At 28.6% G+C, this 19,213-nt stretch overlaps 1 protein-coding gene across 2 annotated transcripts; it reads left to right on the top strand.

Annotated features, from left to right (window-relative positions):
• The first annotated feature begins 2,073 nt into the window (after positions 1 to 2,073).
• Positions 2,074 to 6,422, top strand: LOC109812546 (fructose-1,6-bisphosphatase, cytosolic). Of its 2 annotated transcripts, XM_020376533.3 has the most exons (12): positions 2,077 to 2,306; positions 3,045 to 3,092; positions 3,248 to 3,322; positions 3,411 to 3,472; positions 3,567 to 3,633; positions 3,795 to 3,908; positions 4,213 to 4,299; positions 4,840 to 4,910; positions 5,000 to 5,065; positions 5,827 to 5,913; positions 6,029 to 6,104; positions 6,219 to 6,422. In XM_020376533.3, exons 1-12 carry the CDS (start codon positions 2,148 to 2,150, stop codon positions 6,321 to 6,323), a joined length of 1,017 nt encoding a protein of 338 aa, XP_020232122.1. In that variant the 5' UTR covers positions 2,077 to 2,147; the 3' UTR covers positions 6,324 to 6,422. The 2 variants fall into 2 exon arrangements, with proteins under 2 accessions (XP_082916174.1, XP_020232122.1); XM_083060048.1 differs by lacking the exon at positions 5,827 to 5,913 and having other exon boundaries at positions 2,074 to 2,306.
• Positions 6,423 to 19,213: the final 12,791 nt, after the last annotated feature.

The following is a 19,213-nucleotide window of genomic DNA, read 5'->3' as shown; positions in this document are numbered from 1 at the left end:
TCAAAGACTGTGAAGTGGTTCAAAGTTTTCTCGAAGAGTCTTGATTTTCTTCCTTCTTCCTATTTTCTAGTTGCTTTAGAGGTAAGGGAAATTCTTGGAATTTTTGTGTTGAATAAATTGTTGAATCCTTACTTTAATTGTACAATTTTTGTAGTTGTGTTGCTTGAAATTAGGATTTGAATTTCTTAGTTTTAAGCTTTAAGTTGGTTGTGGAAAAAGTTGAGAAAATGATGGCCTTTGCCCTTTTATTGATTGCATATTGTTTTAGTTGATGAAAATGGGTTGGTAATGATGTATAGATGTTATTTGGTGCATTGCATGTTGAAAATCTTATGAGGTTCAAGTGGATTTAACTAAAATGAGATTTTGCTTAGTGCATAAATTATCATCACGTTGAGTACAACTTCATGGCATTGAATGTGATATAGGTTAGAGACTCTTTGTCTCACTAATGTCAGGTGCAAGATTAGTGTTGAGCGTGAGTTAGAGGATAATTATCTGACTTGATCATGTCAGGTGTAGGTTGAAAGACGTTTGGTGTAGATATTCTTGGAGCTCTCTGACTTGGTAACATCAAGTTCTAGTTGAGTGGTGCTTGGCATGATTAAGACAGTAGTTCCCTGCTTAGATGACGTCATACATTAGTGTTGTTATGTTGGTTGTGGGTTTAGCTACGTTAAATGTGCTTAACATAAGGGTTTTCTATCCCATTCAAGTTGGGCGCAAGTGGATTGGCATTGAGTGTGGGCGAGCCAGAGGCTCTAAGCCTTAATGGCAGTGGGCACTAGAAGAATGGCCTTAGGTGTGAGTTACAAAATGAAATTGTGGTTTTTGTTTGACTAAGTGTTGAATAATTGATTAGTAGGTTGGGTTACTCATATGAATTATGTTGTTATATAGCTTCAGCTCCTTATGCATTGATCTAGGATGATGCATGTTGATATTTAAGTTACTTAAAGTTATAAGTTGATGAGAGTTAAACTGTAGTGGAGTTGTATGTTGTAGTGTTGAAATTAAAGTAGCTATGTTGAAAATGCTTAATACATGAAGTTAAGTTGTGTTGATTAACTTAGAACTAGAGGAAAGGTATTGTTTCAAAAGATAAATATCTCATTGTGAGAATATGGTGTTGTGGTTGTCTACAAGCCTAGTTGTTATTGTTGCAATATTAATATTATATTATATTCTATCATTTTATAGCACGTTTTAGATTAATAATTTATATTATTTCAATTATTAGTTTAACGGGTTAAACCCATAAGTCTGCAGGTCAGTTTGACTTGAGTTCATTTGGCTTATTGAGTTTAGCAAGCTAGACCAAAATAGTCTAATTTTATTTAAGTCATCATTTTTAAGGTCTCACATGTCCTTATTTGCAGATTTATATATTTTTATAATAAGTGTTTACGAATAAATTTATGTAAATGTGTCAAATATACAACCGGACTTAAAATTGCATAAGCGCTTATGTGCGAGTGACTTGTCCATTAGACGAGTGACACAGTAAATTGGTAATTAAACTAACTAAATTAATAATAACCAATTCGAGTTTAATAGCATTAATTTGTATCATTCTTATTTCGTTACTTTTCCATCACATTCCATTAGATAAAAGGATACTGTAAACGTGAAGTGTATGTCCATTATTTTGTATTAAAAAAGGAAAAAACGTGTTTATAAAAATAACGTCACATTATATATATCTGGGATCTCTTGCGTTTTGTAGAGAAATGAAATGAAATTAAAAATATAGGGAGGGTGGATAAAATGGATGATTTTGTAAGGTTTAGAGTAGATGCAGTTGTTGGGAGAGTAAAGTCAAGACTGAAGGTGTATGTTAGAAGAAGAAAACAAAAGAAGGAGAAGGTGCGTCCACACATAATATATAAGGTACGTAGCTTAAATTTGCATGGTGGGGTGGTGATTGAGGACAAAAATGGTTATCTGGCGTCATGACCACGAGCTCCCTCGCGCTCCCTACGCCTTCCACGTGTCATCCGAAACTTCCTTTCCCCGCAGATAATATGAGATAGGCTTGTCTCATTCGCTGCACATATATTATGATATTATTGATGGATAAATATGAAAGCAGTTAAAGTGATATGATATCCATGACGTAGTATCCAGTTGCTGTATGCTGAGAAAACATGGATCACACTGCGGATGCCCAACGCACGGACCTCATGACCATAACCCGTTTCGTGCTCAACGAACAGTCCAAGCGCCCTGAGTCTCGTGGCGATTTCACAATCTTGCTCAGTCACATTGTTCTTGGCTGCAAGTTCGTTTGCTCTGCTGTTAACAAGGTACTTCTACCATGCATGCATATGCATAACCCATCAACACTTCAACTTTTCAATTTTTACTTTAAATTCAAATTCTGCTTTTTAAATTCAATCAAACTATAGCTTCTTCTGTAAATAAATGATTCAGACTTTTTTTAACTTTGGCTCACTATAACCTGCAATTTCTGTGTAGACCATTTTGAAACCTCAAATTTCATAGGCAGATGTTGAACCTACGTCTAATTTTGTTTAGGCGTATGAGAAAAAAAACAGAAAGAGAAACTTAATATTGGACGATAATAAGTTATGGTCACCATATTTGACATATTATCCGTTCTGACCGTCGTTTTATGATTACAGTTTTACCCTTAAAAAAATGTTTTGTTAGATTAAAGAAAGCAAGTGTTAGTAAATGACTTATCCTCAACTTCCAAGTGATGTACAAAGTTTTGACATATCATAATACCTCTAATTTCTCTCTTTTTATCAACTATCATATTTATGATTTACTTTTTTCCCTCTCTTTCTTATAGTTGAATAGCATGTAAGATATCAAAAAAAACAGAGAACCATTTTGTGAAATAACAATTCTAAAAATTTAATTATTATTTGAAGGCATGTAAATGATTTTATATTACATTTTAACATATGCATGCCAAAGATTTTTTTTTATATGAGTCGGTTTACTTTGTACGTATACAAATTTTAATTATCAGAATGATGGATTAAAAAAATTAATTATCAGAATTGATTACGCAGGCGGGTCTTGCTAAGCTTATTGGACTTGCTGGAGAGACAAATGTTCAGGCAAGTGGTTGATAAATACTAAATTTGAGTAATCCCCGTGTATATTATTCCAGCATGGTAACTTTCTAATGTATGTTAGGTTGATCCTCCTTAATTAAATTTTCTCATATTTCGGTGTTTATTGTTATTTAATTTGTTTCTTGTATGGAATAAAGGGTGAGGAGCAAAAGAAACTGGATGTCCTTTCCAATGATGTCTTTATCAAGGCTTTGATCAGCAGTGGGAGAACTGTAAGTCATCAATATGTGATTTGGTGTGTCTCAAAATAAGGAATATACAATCTATGTGTTTTTCGTTGATAGTGAAATATTTTCCCAGTGCATCTTGGTGTCTGAAGAAGATGAGGAAGCAACATTTGTGGAGCCTTCTAAGCGTGGAAAGTTGTTAACTTATCTATAGCTTTCTAGTGTTTATTTAGCCTTGGCTTTTCTGAGTCTAATCATTTAGTACAATTTTATTTTTTATATTGTGCAGGTACTGTGTTGTTTTTGACCCTCTGGATGGTTCCTCTAACATTGATTGTGGTGTTTCCATTGGCACAGTATGGTCTCTCCTTTGAAATATGCATTCTATGTTTTCCCCTTTCCACTGAATTCTCTTGCCATATATTTGACTTGTGCATACAGGGAGGGGGTTAATTAATAATATTCCAGATGACTAGAATATTGCGGTTGTCAATTGAGTGTGTTGTCTTCCATATAGATTTTTGGGATTTATTTGGTGAAAGAAGACCGAGAACCAACCATAGAAGATGTTTTGCAACCTGGGAAGAACATGTTGGCAGCTGGTTATTGCATGTATGGAAGCTCTTGTACGGTATGATAAATTAAATCCTTGTTTAATATTCTTTGATATCCTCTTTCAGTCATCATATCCCTCTGGTTATGATAAATTTTTAAGGGGTGTATATATTACTGATCAATTTTGACAAATAAATAATAATAGGTAGTACAATTGCTTAGCATGAGTTTTAATTGTATAGACAATTTTTTTTATTTTTATGAAAGAATAAGCTCAGTTAGTTTTGGTTGTTTTCCTGTGGACTGAGTTGTCGTAAGTTTTCTTTGAATTCATTCTGAAATTAATTTTTTTTTAATTACTAATTTGGGTTATCTTGCAGCTTGTGTTAACCACTGGAAGTGGTGTTAATGGTTTCACCCTTGATCCATCTCTTGGGGAGTTCATTCTAACTCACCCTGACATCAAGGTATTAATCTACGTATTCATCAATAACCATTGTAAATTGTTATTCTCTCTGTAAATGCTCCTTCCTGGCGACTCAACTCTAAAAGAGTCAGACACAAAGTGCTTAATATTCAATCGTTCAAACTAAAATCTCACCCAAGTACTTCTTTTATCTTTGAATTATATTTATTATTGACTACTCAGATATAGATAGAATTTGATCTCCTTGAAAATCTCTATTTAGGAAGTCATAAATATCTTTTTTGATGAAAGAGAACTGCCTCTTTAAACCCTTTGGAGTTAAGAATCTAAGACCACATCCATATGTTATACAAAAGATCTTTCTTAAAGTTTTTATTGTCAAAGCAGCATTGGTTGAGCATTTGGAGCTCTGTGACTGAATGACTGTTCTCTCAATTAATATTTGTTTATCTTTTAATGAGAACTTAGTGAACGAATCTTCATATAAAGTTTAAGGATTAAGGACATGTATGATCTTTATTGAAGCCATTTGTGGCTTATTTGAGTCATATGTATGTTTGATCTCTGGTTCACTGTTCAGATCCCGAAGAAAGGCAAGATCTATTCGGTGAATGAAGGAAATGCCAAAAATTGGGATGGCCCTACTACCAAGTATATATGGATCCAATAGTGTTAAAATGTTTCAGACACTATAATGCAATTTGTGAGACTCTTTGATTTCCTTTCACACTTCTGATCAGGTATGTGGAGAAATGCAAGTTTCCAAAAGATGGTTCATCGTCAAAGTCCCTGAGATATATTGGAAGGTATAAATTCTCATCCTCCAAAGAGTCTCACTTGCTTGAGTTGACCTTGATTTTGTCTTCTTGTAGTTGGTTCTGCAAGCATCTGGCATGAAATAACTAATACAGATTACAACCTAGGTAACTAATCCCTTGCATGTGATCCATGCCCTGTTGCCTTCTAACAATTAATTTTACCGTTGAAGATTCCACATAGACTAATTATATAGTTAAAATAGAGTTTATAAGTGGAAACAATTCTTATCTTAATATGTAAGATTGAGGCAAATTCAAAACTATATTCAAAGATCTACAATGAAGTGTTCCATTATGTTATCTACGCAAACAGATATGATATAGCCATTCATTGTCAAAGAATTCCTAATTATGGTAAAATAAATTAATACTCACTCCAACTCTTGCAGCTTAGTGTGTGCAGTTCCCTTTTCTTTTTAGTTGAAAGTATTCATATATTTTGTTCAACTACTTGACTCAAAATACCTAAAACTCAACAGGGTAACCCTTTTCTTTATTTGAAATGTTAGAGAAGCATACCTATGGATGACTTATAATAAAAGTTTTGATAAAAAAAATATGTAATATAATCCATAGCAGCAATCTTTAAATGTAATAGTGAACTGTTGTCGATAATTTGTCCTTGCATGATCATCAAAAACTATTGTACCTGGATGTGGCTACTGAATGACTGTCTCAAATGTTTGGTCACTTTCAAAAAAAAAAAAACACATTTAATTTATGACATCACTGTGTCTGTAAACTAACAGCATGGTAGCTGATGTTCACCGCACATTGCTTTATGGGGGTATCTTTCTGTACCCGGCTGATAAAAAGAGCCCAAATGGGAAACTTCGGTATGCCATTTTCATTAGTATAGCATATCCAACTTTCATATACTGTGTTTGTGTTTATGGTTAATTAAGTGAAGAAATAATTATGGAGTTACTTTGATTAATTGGTGCAACGCAGTGTACTGTATGAAGTATTCCCAATGTCATTCTTGATGGAACAAGCAGGAGGGCAGGCTTTCACTGGAAAGGAAAGGGTAATTTACTAAAAATACTTGTTATTGTTAAACTGTCCATCTCAACATTATATATGTTTGAGAATGATAAATGAATTATCAAAGTATGTGTTCTGATTCTTCTGAACACTACAGGCACTTGATTTGGTACCAAAGAAGTTGCACGAGCGATCTCCCATATTCCTTGGTAGCTATGAGGATGTGGAGGAAATCAAGGCTCTTTACGCTGCTCAGGAATGAATCAACCTGCAAATCATTATTTGCCTTTCCCTTCATGTATATGTTCAGAAAAAACACTTGTTAAACTTTTGTCATTTAGAAAAATATTTTATTTAGCTATATCTAATTATTATAATCTTATTAATTTTAGGTTTAAATATTTTTTAAAGGAATGAAAATTTTAAAAAAAAATTATAGGACCGAAATTCATTATTCAAGAATCAAAAATAATAATTCTAAATTTTTAGAAGGATGAAAAATAAAAAATCTTTTTTAAAGGAACTAAAATCAAAAATTATTTCTTTTACGTGAACTAAAAATATATTTAAGTATTATTTTATTTATGAATTTTTGGTTAATTCATAACATTTTTTTAGATGTTTTAATAAAATTTTTATAATTTTTCTTATCAATCATACAAACTTTTTTTTCTCTCTCTCTCTGTATTTTGATAGAGAAATTAAACTATGTAATCACACCAACATTGAGTCCTCTTGGTTAATCTATAATATAATAAATCTTGTCCAAATTTTACATAGGTGGCAACTTATCCAATTTATTCCTTTTTTTTTAAATGGTTTTGGAATTTTAGTCCTGAAAAGTGGGTTACTGCCTAGTTATCTAGTTACAGCTATCCAATTGATAGCAGATAGAGATGTGTCACATTTATATCTGATGGAACCAAATTTTCTATGATGCGTATATTCTACATTTTACTGCTACAATTCTTGTGACTACAACTTTTATAAACTTAACAAATTACTTATTTCTAATATGAACTAGTGAAATTCCCATAATTAGTCTTGACAATGTAGCAATTATCAAGAAAAAAGTATAATTAACACCATATTTCTTTGGTAACTGCATATGCAATTTTTTATTTAATTTTATCTAGGAACCATCCTTACAATTTCTTGTTAGGTATGGTTTCTCATAGTTTTAAGGATTGGTTCCATTTCAGAATGCAAAATGTCACAAGACAAAAAAGAATGTGAAGGGTAAAATATGGACCAATAAAAATGACATTTTATTTTACTCCCTTTAGAGGTGGTTTGGTGTGAGAAAGTGATTTCTACCGAATTCAAGAAATTTCATCCTTGTAAAGTGTTGGTTTCAATCATGAATGAAAAATGAAGAATTGCACTTGTCCACCGAATGAATGCACGTGATTGAAGTTGGTGGAGGAAAAGGTGAGTAATATATATACAATGTTTATGGATTTTCTTTTTTATATAGATAAAAAGAGAAAAAGAAAAAAAAGAGAGAAATACGAATAAGACGAATGATGTGGTAGAAGAAAAAAAAGTATTTTAAAGAAAAATATTAAACAACTAAAATACATAGGATATAACTTACCTTATGAATGTTTAGTACATGATAATTTTTTTTCATATCTAAACATCATAAAAAAATGTTTGATATGTTTTAAGAAATTTTTTAAATCTTACTTGGAAATTAATAATTTTTATTATATTAAATAAATAAATAAATATAACATAACATTTTTATCATATTAAAACTTTATTTTTATTTTGAAGAAGCAAATATCTCACCTTTTCTACAAAAATAATTTCATAAATAACTTGCAGACAAAATTATTCTCAAAAAATAATATTTTTTAAGAATGTTATTTTTAAAATAACAAATTAAATGGGAGAAACTAAAATTTCTGACGTGAGATTTCAAGCAATTAAAAAAAATTGTGTACCAAAACCCCCTTAAAAAATATAAAAATATATAACTCAAACTCAATAATCCAGCATGCAATGAAACATTATTTCCACTCATTCAAAAGGAAATACTATTGTTTTCAAATTTAAGGCCCAGTTATCATCATATTTTTGGAAAGCCCAGAATGAGCAAATAGTTCTCTTTTTTTAATGTAATTCTCGTGTTTTTAGTTCACACAAATTACCCTCTTTCTCTACATATCATTCAATAATTGTATTTTACTTTGATATTTTATTTCAAAATTTATAGACTTTTTTTTTTTCATGTTCTTATAATTTGAGTTTTGTACAAATTCAAAATTGCATATAAATAAGATTCAATTACTAAATGAATATGATATAGTTGGCTACACACACTTGCGTTTGAATTACTAAAAATCATGGTCAATCGAATAAATATAATAGTTTCACATTTAATTTATAAAAATATTATGAGATCAAGATAAATATAATTGTTTTATAATTAAAACTGTTTGCAAATAAAATTAATAATTTAATGATAAGTATAATTATTTCACAATTAAAATTGTTTATAAATAAAAATTAAGGATTTAATGTTTCATTTGGTAAAGGAGAAATTAGACGAAAAAAAAGATAGGAAAACTATGAAAATAAAAAGATTGATATTTTTTTTTTGGCAAGAAGAAAGTGTGAGAATTATGTGATGGGGTCCATGATAGAAAAGTTTCGAAAGCTTCCTTCACTCAGTTGCGAATTTATATATATAGAGAGATGGTGTAAATGTGTATGAATAATTCGCGAATTTCAATTAATTTAAACTCATCTAACGAGTTTGTATTGAATTTTTTTTATTCTTCGAGTCAAATTCATCTGACTCAATAAAAAATTAGTCAATAAAAAATTAGTAAAATATAAATTAAGTAATAGATTTTGTATTTTTAGTTTGTGATTCATTCTGATTCGATCATATATAATTAAAAATAAAAATAAATAATAATAATAAGTTAATATCTAAAATGATCAATTATTTATGACAATATTATCTATTATTCTTGTTAGACAAAGAGTTTTTGTATTTTTAGTTGTTAGTATTGAAATAATATAACATATTTATTTTAAATTTTACTTTGCATTGATGTTGATTATTTAAGTTAATAACAACCTAACAAATTAGTATTTTTTTAAAACTTTAGTTTATATTATTATTTGCTTTATAAATTAATAACATTACATTTGAAAAAAAAATTAAATATTTATATCTATTTTAAAATGTTTCTTTTTTATTAAAATAATAATTATTATTATATTGAGCTAATTGACTCTTCAATTCAATATAATCATGATCGGATTAAATTAAATTTAAAAATAATATACAAACTCAATTCAATCAGTTAATTTAGATTGGGTCAAATAATAAATCTATCTAAAATAACTCAAATAATAAATCTATCTAAAATAACTTTATCTTATCCGTATGCATCTCTACAATTATATATATATATATATATATATATATATATATATATATATATATATATACGAAAAAAGTACTGTATTTTTATTATTTAAAAAATAATAAAATGGATGATTAGTTAACAAATTTACATAAAACTAAAAGTTATATGGAAATTAAATAAAGAGATAATGTGAAAAAATGGTTTGCAAATAGATATAAAAATAAAATAGTTCAAAAATTTATGTATACAAAAATTAGTTATTGTTTTTATATATCGTTATGAATATATATATTAAAGTAGAATAATGAATAAAGTAATTTTTATGATAATAACCCTAAATATTTATTTAATTTTTAAAAATCAAATAATAGAAATTAATTTTCACTCTATTGTAGTGTAATAGATAGGGAATATGAGTGTTATAAAGTGTAGAAATTAGTGTTTTAGAAGTATGGTATGGTTTGTGATTCTAAAATGAAAGTTTAAAAAAAGAAATGAAAGATAGTATGGGCGCCAGGGCCGCGGGGGCGGAGCGTGCCATACTGACAAGACTTGTTTTCTTTTCACTTTCGTTTTCCAAAGTATGAACTCTTCCTTCTTTTTGTTGACAAACTTACCTGTTTTTTTTTCCTTCTAAATTATTTTTTGTCATTTCATCAATCATTGTTCTATATGCTTGTCTTTACCAATAATTTTAACTTATAAAATGTTAAACTACTTTGCTCCTATTTCAAAAAGAAAAGAAAAATGTAATCATGGACTTCCTCTTCCAAATTATATAAAGCCACCCATCCACCATTATTTGACAAAAACAACATTTGAGTTCATTTTGTTAAACTCTAAATTACCCGCATATATGTCCACAAATTTTATCTATTTTGGTATGAAAAATTTTCGTTTGGTTATTATTTAAAAAATAATATTTCAAAAAAAAAAGTGTTAAAGTATTTTTATATTACAATAAAATATCACATTATCTTATTTTACTTGATTAGTGTAATAAAATATTTAATTCACAAGTAACATTTATAAATATTTTTAAGAAGTATTTAAATCAACTAAATATATTTTAATTATTTTTAAGAAAAATAGTGTTGGGATTCATGATTTTTAAAAATTAAAATTTTTAGTATAAAAAATTATTTTTATTGAATGTCTCCTACAAATGTCAACTCTTTTATGAATTTTCAGAATCATAATTTTAATTATTCTTAACAATCATGATTTCTAATATTAATAATTCTCAATATTAGAATTATGATTCTTGGATATTTTTTTTATTTCTCTATCAAATGCTTCCTAAATGTAAACTTGTAGTTTTTATCAAATGCTTCCTAAATATTAAATAATTATTTTGGTTCATAACGTTTTAAGAGGTTTATTTTTAATGATAACATGTTTACACATTTTTTTTACCTTTTGTATTTAATTATATATTTTAAAATTAAATTTCAATATTAAAAAATAAATCATCCATAATTAAAAATAGTCTTGTATTATAATATAAACTATTTTTCATAAATATAAATACAATTAATATATTAAAAATATTTATCTATATAAATTTTAAATTATTATAATTTATATATACAAATATAATATTTATTTATATATAATTTATTATTTTTTATATAATAAATCTTTAACCTGTCTAACGTGCTAAATGGATTGGGCAATTTTTTTTTAAAGTGTATCTTGTTTCTTAATTACATATGATATAATATTCTTTTTTGAAAACATAATTTATGTTAAATAACAATTTTTCTAACATAGTAAACTATTCTAATGGCTAATGATATATAACATTGCATAGTTTTAATTAATACACAAAATATAACGTAATATATAGATATTCGATAGTTTTGAAATCTGAGCCTAACAAAAGGACATGAAATTGAAAAAACTTGTGTAGTACTTCATGGTTAAATTAAAACAGAAACAGACTACGAAATGTATTTATCATGATATATAATTTTATTTTTAAAATTTTGGGCCAATAGGTTGATCCCACCTACATAAGCAGCTTGCATCTGGATAATAAATTTTTGGACTATGTCAGGTTGGAGCAAAATAATTTTAGTCTTAGATTTTATTAGCCCAAACTGTATTTTATGATGGGTTAATAAGCTCAACCCATTTTAATATTCTGGTAGCAACTCTTTAATACCAAAATGTCAAGAATTAATTGTTCATAAGTACAACTTACATGATGGGAGTTCAAAAGTAGAATTTGACTCCTTTAAATTGCAGAATACATTTTAGAGGGTAAAATAGGTAAAAGTATTTTCAATTAAAATTATTATTTTTAATAATTTCATACATAATATATAAAATAGAATATACATTTTATTATAGAGGGGTGAAATAAAAAAAAAAAACTTATTTAATGATGATGTAAATCTTACACTGCATTTAAAACTTCCAACTCAAAATTATCATACATACATGTTTGTTTTTATAGTAGTACGTATTAACTTATTTACTTGTCTACAGTTATTATTCACTAAGTTTTCTTATAATTTGTTTTGTTTTGCGTCCATGTCCCACTTTCCCTGTAAAACTTTTCGATCTAAACCCAATCAAAGTGAAAGATAGTAGTGGTCAAATACAAGTTATACTTATACTAATTAATCAATAATATAAAACTCTCAGGTGGTCTCCTTTACCCTTTACTTGTTGACTAGAATTAGCTTTTCTCACATCTAATAATCAAGCCATAGGAATTTTTTAGAGTAGCCATAAGTCCAAAATTGAAAAGAAATTTCTGTGTGATATTAATTTTATATATGGCATAGGGCACATAACTTGAATTAATGAAACCCCGTAAGAAGACAATTGCACTCATTTAATGCACGCTCTTTCTGGTTATCATAAAAATGTGTGAAACAGTAGTGAGGACAAAAAAGAAATAAAATAAAAGACAGCAGCAATGGCGGCACTAAAGTTAGACGTGGCTGAAAAACAGTGACACACCTTTTTGCTGCTTATTTTAATTTATGATATTTTGTTTGCATCCACTATGACCTGAATCTGATCAAGACTATTTATAAACTCTGCTTATCTATATCCTTTGTTTGGCTATGTGATTGATGGTTCATGTTAAAGCTTTGCTGCTAAGTATTGGTGTCATATATATATGTATTATTGGAGTCCGTGGGGTTATTTTCCCTTGTGGTCCGTTTGGATGATAACGAACAAAGAGTTACGGAGCACACTTACATGTAAAGTCCTTTGCCGCATGCTTATCCAATTATCCGTTCCTTGAAGTGGATGAGTGAAAAAAAGTTAAAACGAAAAACTCAGACCATTAAATTTGACGAACAATATTATTTTTTGAAAAGCTAAGAAGTGGACGTGAAAGGATGTGTTTATTTGTTACGTAGTACTCTCCCTTTCTTCCCCCCCTCTTGTAAATTGTTGTTTGTGGGGACATGGGCCCTCCCACCCTTCCTTGCTCAATATGGGCTTTTTGAGTGCCTTCTTTCCTAGGGCCCACATTGGGGCCCATTTACAGCGACCTTATTCGCATAAATGTGGTTCTTAATTAGGGTTACCAATGTATGGCAAAAAAGTCTTTTAGAGAGTGGGTATTTCTAGCTACTATTATTATATTTATATATATGTCTATTAAAACTCAAAATGATTAATAGAAAATTATTAAAAGCACACTTCCATGATTTACTAACCCTTAATATCCTTTGTTTATTACTAGTAATTAATTATTACTTACTCCCAGAAATGGTAATAGTAAGTAACATTGGGATCGCAAAGGATTTAGTTTATGACCCTACGTGCAATATGCACATGGTTCCACGTTCCAATGAATCTACGGTAGGAGGAATAATTTTACTGTAGCTTATAAGTAAGCTCTGTAATAAACAAATAAAATTATCGTGGAGGACCAAATCATCTGCACGTGGTTATGATTGCTTATAATTTACTCTTCACCACCATCTTTTTCCCACCTCCCAGTTTTTTACTCTATATTCCAAGCTTCAAACCAGATTTTACACGCCAAATGAAGCAATCTTTAACAAACAATATTGAATTCAGAAGAAAGTGTATGAGAGAGGATATGCTAATTAGCACGACACCACTAACTTAATTAAAGTTAAAATGATCTGTTAAATACTAAATGATAGTACCCTTATTTTTGCTTCATATAACGGATCAAAACCCTTGAATTTGAAAGCTTATTATTATAAGGAAAAGAGGAAGAGGCATGTGTGAGAATTTAGAGAAAAAAGTTGGTAGCAATGTTTTAACCCGTCACGCTTCCTCCAAGTAGGTAGCAATGGAAGATGAATAATGAGCCTTTTATGAGTTGAGCCCTACTTTAGCATTTTGTTAGTCCTTGGGACAGTGCGTGTGATTTGCTAGATTTTAAATTAAGTTGGACAAGATTATGAGAGAAGGAAGAGGGGGCAAGAAAAAAAAATGAATGAGATTGGTGGATTGCTTAGCTGGTGACAGATAAATCTAAGGGTTAATCCACATGGTAGACAGAAAATGTAAGTGTACATTCACATCACATGCACCCCCCATGTGAAGTAAACCTTTTGTCTACATGTAAAACTTTTTCTCATATGGGTCCTGTAAATATAAAGCCATCCAGATCCATAAATTGTTACGTATTTAATGAGTGCATATGCATATGTATATCTTTTTTAATTTATTTTCTTTTCTTTTTAATTCCCTTCTCTCAGCAACTGCAAAAGTTACAACCTCTCCCCATTTTCAGTAATTTCCCTGTCTGTAGTTTCTTTCTTTCTTTCTTTTTAATTGTTCTTTTGAGGAAAATTTATTGCTAGCCAAAAAAGAATGAGGTGGGGTTTTATCCATGTTCATATTCATATACCATCAAAGCTGTAATGTTTTCTTACCACACATAAAGAAAATGTTAGATGGAAGCATGTTTTTTCTCTTCTGTAAAAGACAAACTGACACACACAGTAAGTAATCCAGGAAATGTTACCGATGGATTCAACTTGCACTGTCCATTCGTAAATGTTTCCTATGTAAGATGTAAGATAAGATTAACCGCAATGTGCAAGTTACATACACCCTTTTCTGTAGCTTTTCAGTTTAAATTATTTTACTCATGACAGTTACTTTGCTGGAGACACATGTGTATATCCAGTAGTTGTAAAGTAAAATCCGAGACTTAAACTTTCTGTTTGTTTATTTATGGTGCACTCTTCCGTTTTTAAATATAACTAAAATCAATTAATTTATTAATTTATGCATGTATTAATGGATAAAATTAGATAATATCATTTAATTTTATTAATCTTAATTAAAAATTAACTTTTTTATATTATCTCTTATTGAAACTTATTATGTCAAAAATTAAAAAAAAAAATCAGTAAAAATATAATCTCAATTAATTAAATGACATACTCAAAGAAAATAGATTATCATTTTCTATAACAATAATTTTGTGAAAAACATAAGTAAAAAGTATACTTAAAAAACAATATTTTCTAAAAATGACTTTAAAAAAAACAATTAATTAAATATAAAAATAATATTCATAATTTCAAATTTTAAAAAAATTAAAACTTTCTATATACCAAACGTTCTCTTAAAGTTTATTTAACTTTTATACGGTTTACTTTGTGAAATAAAAATTATAGTATGTATAACTTTTCTGGTAAAATAATATTGTAAATTGATTTGATACTTTCAATGCATACGCTATTCTTCCCTTAGTTTTATAGAAGACACATGCATTAACTCTGTAAGAAACCTTTTGAACTTGAAATATAATGCATAAATTCACCCCCAATTTATGCATAAATTATCTTTATATTCAAATGGAAATAATATAAATGGAGTTTTGGATAATACATATTCATAGAAATCATATCATGATGAGTAATAGGCCCACGAATCAGCTATCGCAAAAGCTCAAATTATTAAGAGGAGCTTATAAATAATTTTATGTGTAACTAGTAGAAAAAAGGTATTAGGTAACCTTTGTTATAAAAGAGAGAAAATAATAAATTTATTTAGATAATTTATATGGTTATTAGAGATTATGTATAATTATTAAGGATAAAATAAAAAAAATAAAAGTGGACATTAAATGAAAAATTTTCTTTTATTATTAGTATAAATATGATATTATAGTTTATATGTCAATTTCTAGAAGAGAATACGTTTTCAAAATAATTAGGAAAGAAATTTTCTAACAAGAAAAAAATTACGAGGATGTAAGAAAAAAAATGTTGAATTGTTTTCATATATATGGTTGAAATTTGTAAGTTCCATCCAATCATTCGAATTGAAATTTATAGCTTATATTGACTAATCGAAAAAAATAGTATGATTACTGGTTGAAAGATGCGATGAGCTTGTTTCCTCCATCTACTTTCAATCATTATAACTTAATTATTTTTGAAAGACATATGCACCACTAGTGTCTGCATTGGTTACATTTGTGAGTGCCTCTGCAAGAAACTTTACCATTGATTGAATGTTGTTAGTCTTTTCTTTTCACTATACATCTCTTTCGTTTTTCTGGTGTTAAGTACTGGCATGATTCGCTTTTCAATATAATGGCATATATGAATATGCGTTAACTCACACATAATGTAGTCAACATGTTCCATCACAACTTTCGTGAAAATAAATTTCTGGTAGAAGCTGCCAATGCCATTGCATTATGAGATTGCATCCAATTATATTATTGCGCATTGCAGGGTGCTGTTGTCGATAATGCTTCCCTCCTTCTATAGATATATAATATTACACGTATAATATACATAGTAAATTAATGTACAGAGAGAAAGGAAAAATAAATTATACACTAGGGCATCTTCTCTCTTTCTCTCTCTAGCTAGGTTGTGATGTTCTACAATATATATATATATATATATATATATATATATATATATATATATATATATATATATATATATATATATTATAATATTATCCAGCTATATAGAACCTATGCCAGCGAAGCAAAGGAGACAGAGAACTAAACCAGTAAAATCTAATTTGATGTTTTGTAAGACAAGCAATGTGGTTAAGCAGGATATTATTGAAGTGTTAGAGATGGAAAAAATAAAATAAAATAAAATAAAAAAGGAAGGGAGAAAAAGTATTTGAAAAAAAAAGGGGTATGGCAAATGTTATGATGAGATGCCTACTTTTGTACATGAGTTCCTATCCTTTATTCACAGTTAATATTAACCAATCAGATATTCCACCTCACATGTTCAATGAACAAAAGAGAGACATATTCATGTGTGGTTGTGTCTTGTTTAATTTTTTTTTTTTCTTTAGGGAATACTGAAATGGTTTGTGGCATTTACTTTATTGAATTTAAAACTGCTAGAAAAAAGACATTTGGATTCATGTCTGAAAAGTATGCAAGTATTTATATTATAATTTGGAATTTCATTTTGTATGTTCAAATTCTCCCAATGTTTCAACTAATAAATTTAATTCGAGTAATGTCGTATATATAATATAATATAATCAACATATTATTTTTAATAAAATTCAACTCAAATTATCAATATTTATAGTCATTGAATAAGTTAAAACAGTAGATACTATTAATCTGTTTTAATAATTAATAGCAATATCTTAAATTATTCTTAAAAAGTTATTATAGCTGTTTCGCTGTTTTTTTTTATATATTTATTTTAATCCTACTTTAGTTAGGATCCAATGGACAAAAATGGTCTCTTAATATCCCCGGAATGAAAATATAGGGAAAAAAAATTGCATCCACAATAATTTATATGGACAAACATAGAAATAATTTTGATCAAACTTTTGTGGTCCTTAATTAACCCTTTCGTTGTGATTTATAAATATCTTATATGTGATTTCAATATGCTTTTTTTTCCCCTTATATTTTTCTGCAAATATATATTCCTATTCAATAATAGCTACAAATATTCAAAGTAAGTATTACTTAATCTAATAACTTCGTATTCAAGAGTGGTAGAAGATTAACATGTTATAAAACAATTGATAAAAAAAATATATAATGCATCTTATTTTTATTATGTTAAAATAAAGATTTATGCTAATAGTTAGAAGTGTTCCAAATTGACTTGGACGATCAATCCGTCCCAACTTAAGTTCTTTAAGCCAAATAATTAAGATCTTGATTTCAAAAGAAAAGAAAATAAAAGAAAACACAATATAGTGTATCATTTCAACTAAGGACGAATACGAGCCACCCTTCCAGGTTAAGTTATTCAGTGTAGGTTATATTTGGATAATTTTTTAAAAGTATTTCCGGAAGAAAGAAATATAAAAAAATAAGCTTCTTTAAAAATTAATTTGCAGGAAGCATTTCCATATTAGGTCAATTTATTTAAAATTAAAAAAGACTTAAATATGTTTTTAGTTTATCAAATTTAAGATAAATTTATTTTTTATCTTTCAAATTTAAAATTGTTATTTTTAGTCCATGTAATGTAATCTTCAAAAATCTTATTTTAGTCCCTTTGGTCACCATTAACATATCTGACAGTGATAAATTATGATGGTTATGCAATATTAACTAAATTTAATATGATATTTTCACTAACAGAGATACTAATAGGTATATTTTATACAATAATATTTGATAAATTTTTTTAACAAAATTTAAATATAAGGACTAAAATAAGATTTTTTGGAATTACAGAAATTAAAAGTAACAATTTTAAATATGAGGGACCAAAAACAAATTTACCCTAAATTTGAGGGATTAAAAACATATTTAAGCCATTAAAAAAAGTGTTTCTTAGAAAAAAAAATATTTTTTTAAAAAGTATTTTTGTAAATAGGATTTTCTTCCTAAAAAAATAGTTTTTTTTTATAAAAAATTGTAACACTATACCATTTTGTTAGTATTGTGGTATTTTGAGAGTTCTCTAGCTTCAAGTTTAGTTAATCTTGAAATGGAAAGATATGTAAGGTTTCTATAGATTATTAAGTCTTATCGATCAAATGTTGTTATGTTGGGTTTTTGAATTTCATGATGAATGAGTTGGGTTTTTGGGTGTTTTTAAAGTATTGGAGGTGAACTTGGTGAATTGAGGTGACTCTTGGTTGCATGTTAGTTTTGGGGTTGAAATTGAGTTGTATGAAGTGTATATTCTTGTTTGGTGTTGTTGCATGCTTGGTTGGGTTGTTTTTCAAGTCTTGGAGTGCAATTTTCATAATTTGCAAGCGCAAATTCTTATATTGCACCAGGTACACTTTCATGGTGTCCAACATGTCTTCAACAAAGACCCTTTTTTTTGCTCATATCAGAAGCATGATTGGTGATGTTGGGTGTGAGAAAAGAGAATTGTCTCAAGTTGAATAGGCACTTGTGTTGAGTGTTTTTTTTTGTATGTTTTGCACTCAACTTTTGGCAATCTTTATATATAATTGTAGAAAATATATACGTATTTCACCCCTTTAATTTATAGAATTAAGTCATACTATAAGAGTAGAGGAGTAGTAGCAATCTTAATGAATTTTCTCATTTTGTGCAGGATCTTTTGGCTAGGCAGAGATCCACAGCCATAGCTGTGGATCTGGAGCTCGAGCTGTGGAAGTCTGGGAAGGATTTAGAGGTCCAGAGACTTGCAGCTATAGCTGTGGTTCTGCAGCTATAGTTGTGGTTCTGCAGCTATAGCTGTAGAAATTTGGAGTGCTCATTTTTGGTTCCAGAGACTTGAAGCTACAGCTGCAGGGTCCAAGGCTTGAGCGTTGAGGCTTGGGAAATCAAGAGAAGCCACAGAGACTCACAGCCATGGCTGTG

Source organism: Cajanus cajan, chromosome 7, assembly GCF_000230855.2.
Source record: "Cajanus cajan strain Asha chromosome 7, NIPB_CcT2T_4, whole genome shotgun sequence".
Lineage (NCBI taxonomy): Eukaryota > Viridiplantae > Streptophyta > Magnoliopsida > Fabales > Fabaceae > Cajanus > Cajanus cajan.
Note: the sequence above shows the minus strand (reverse complement) of the source record. Positions and strands in the feature narration are given on the sequence as shown.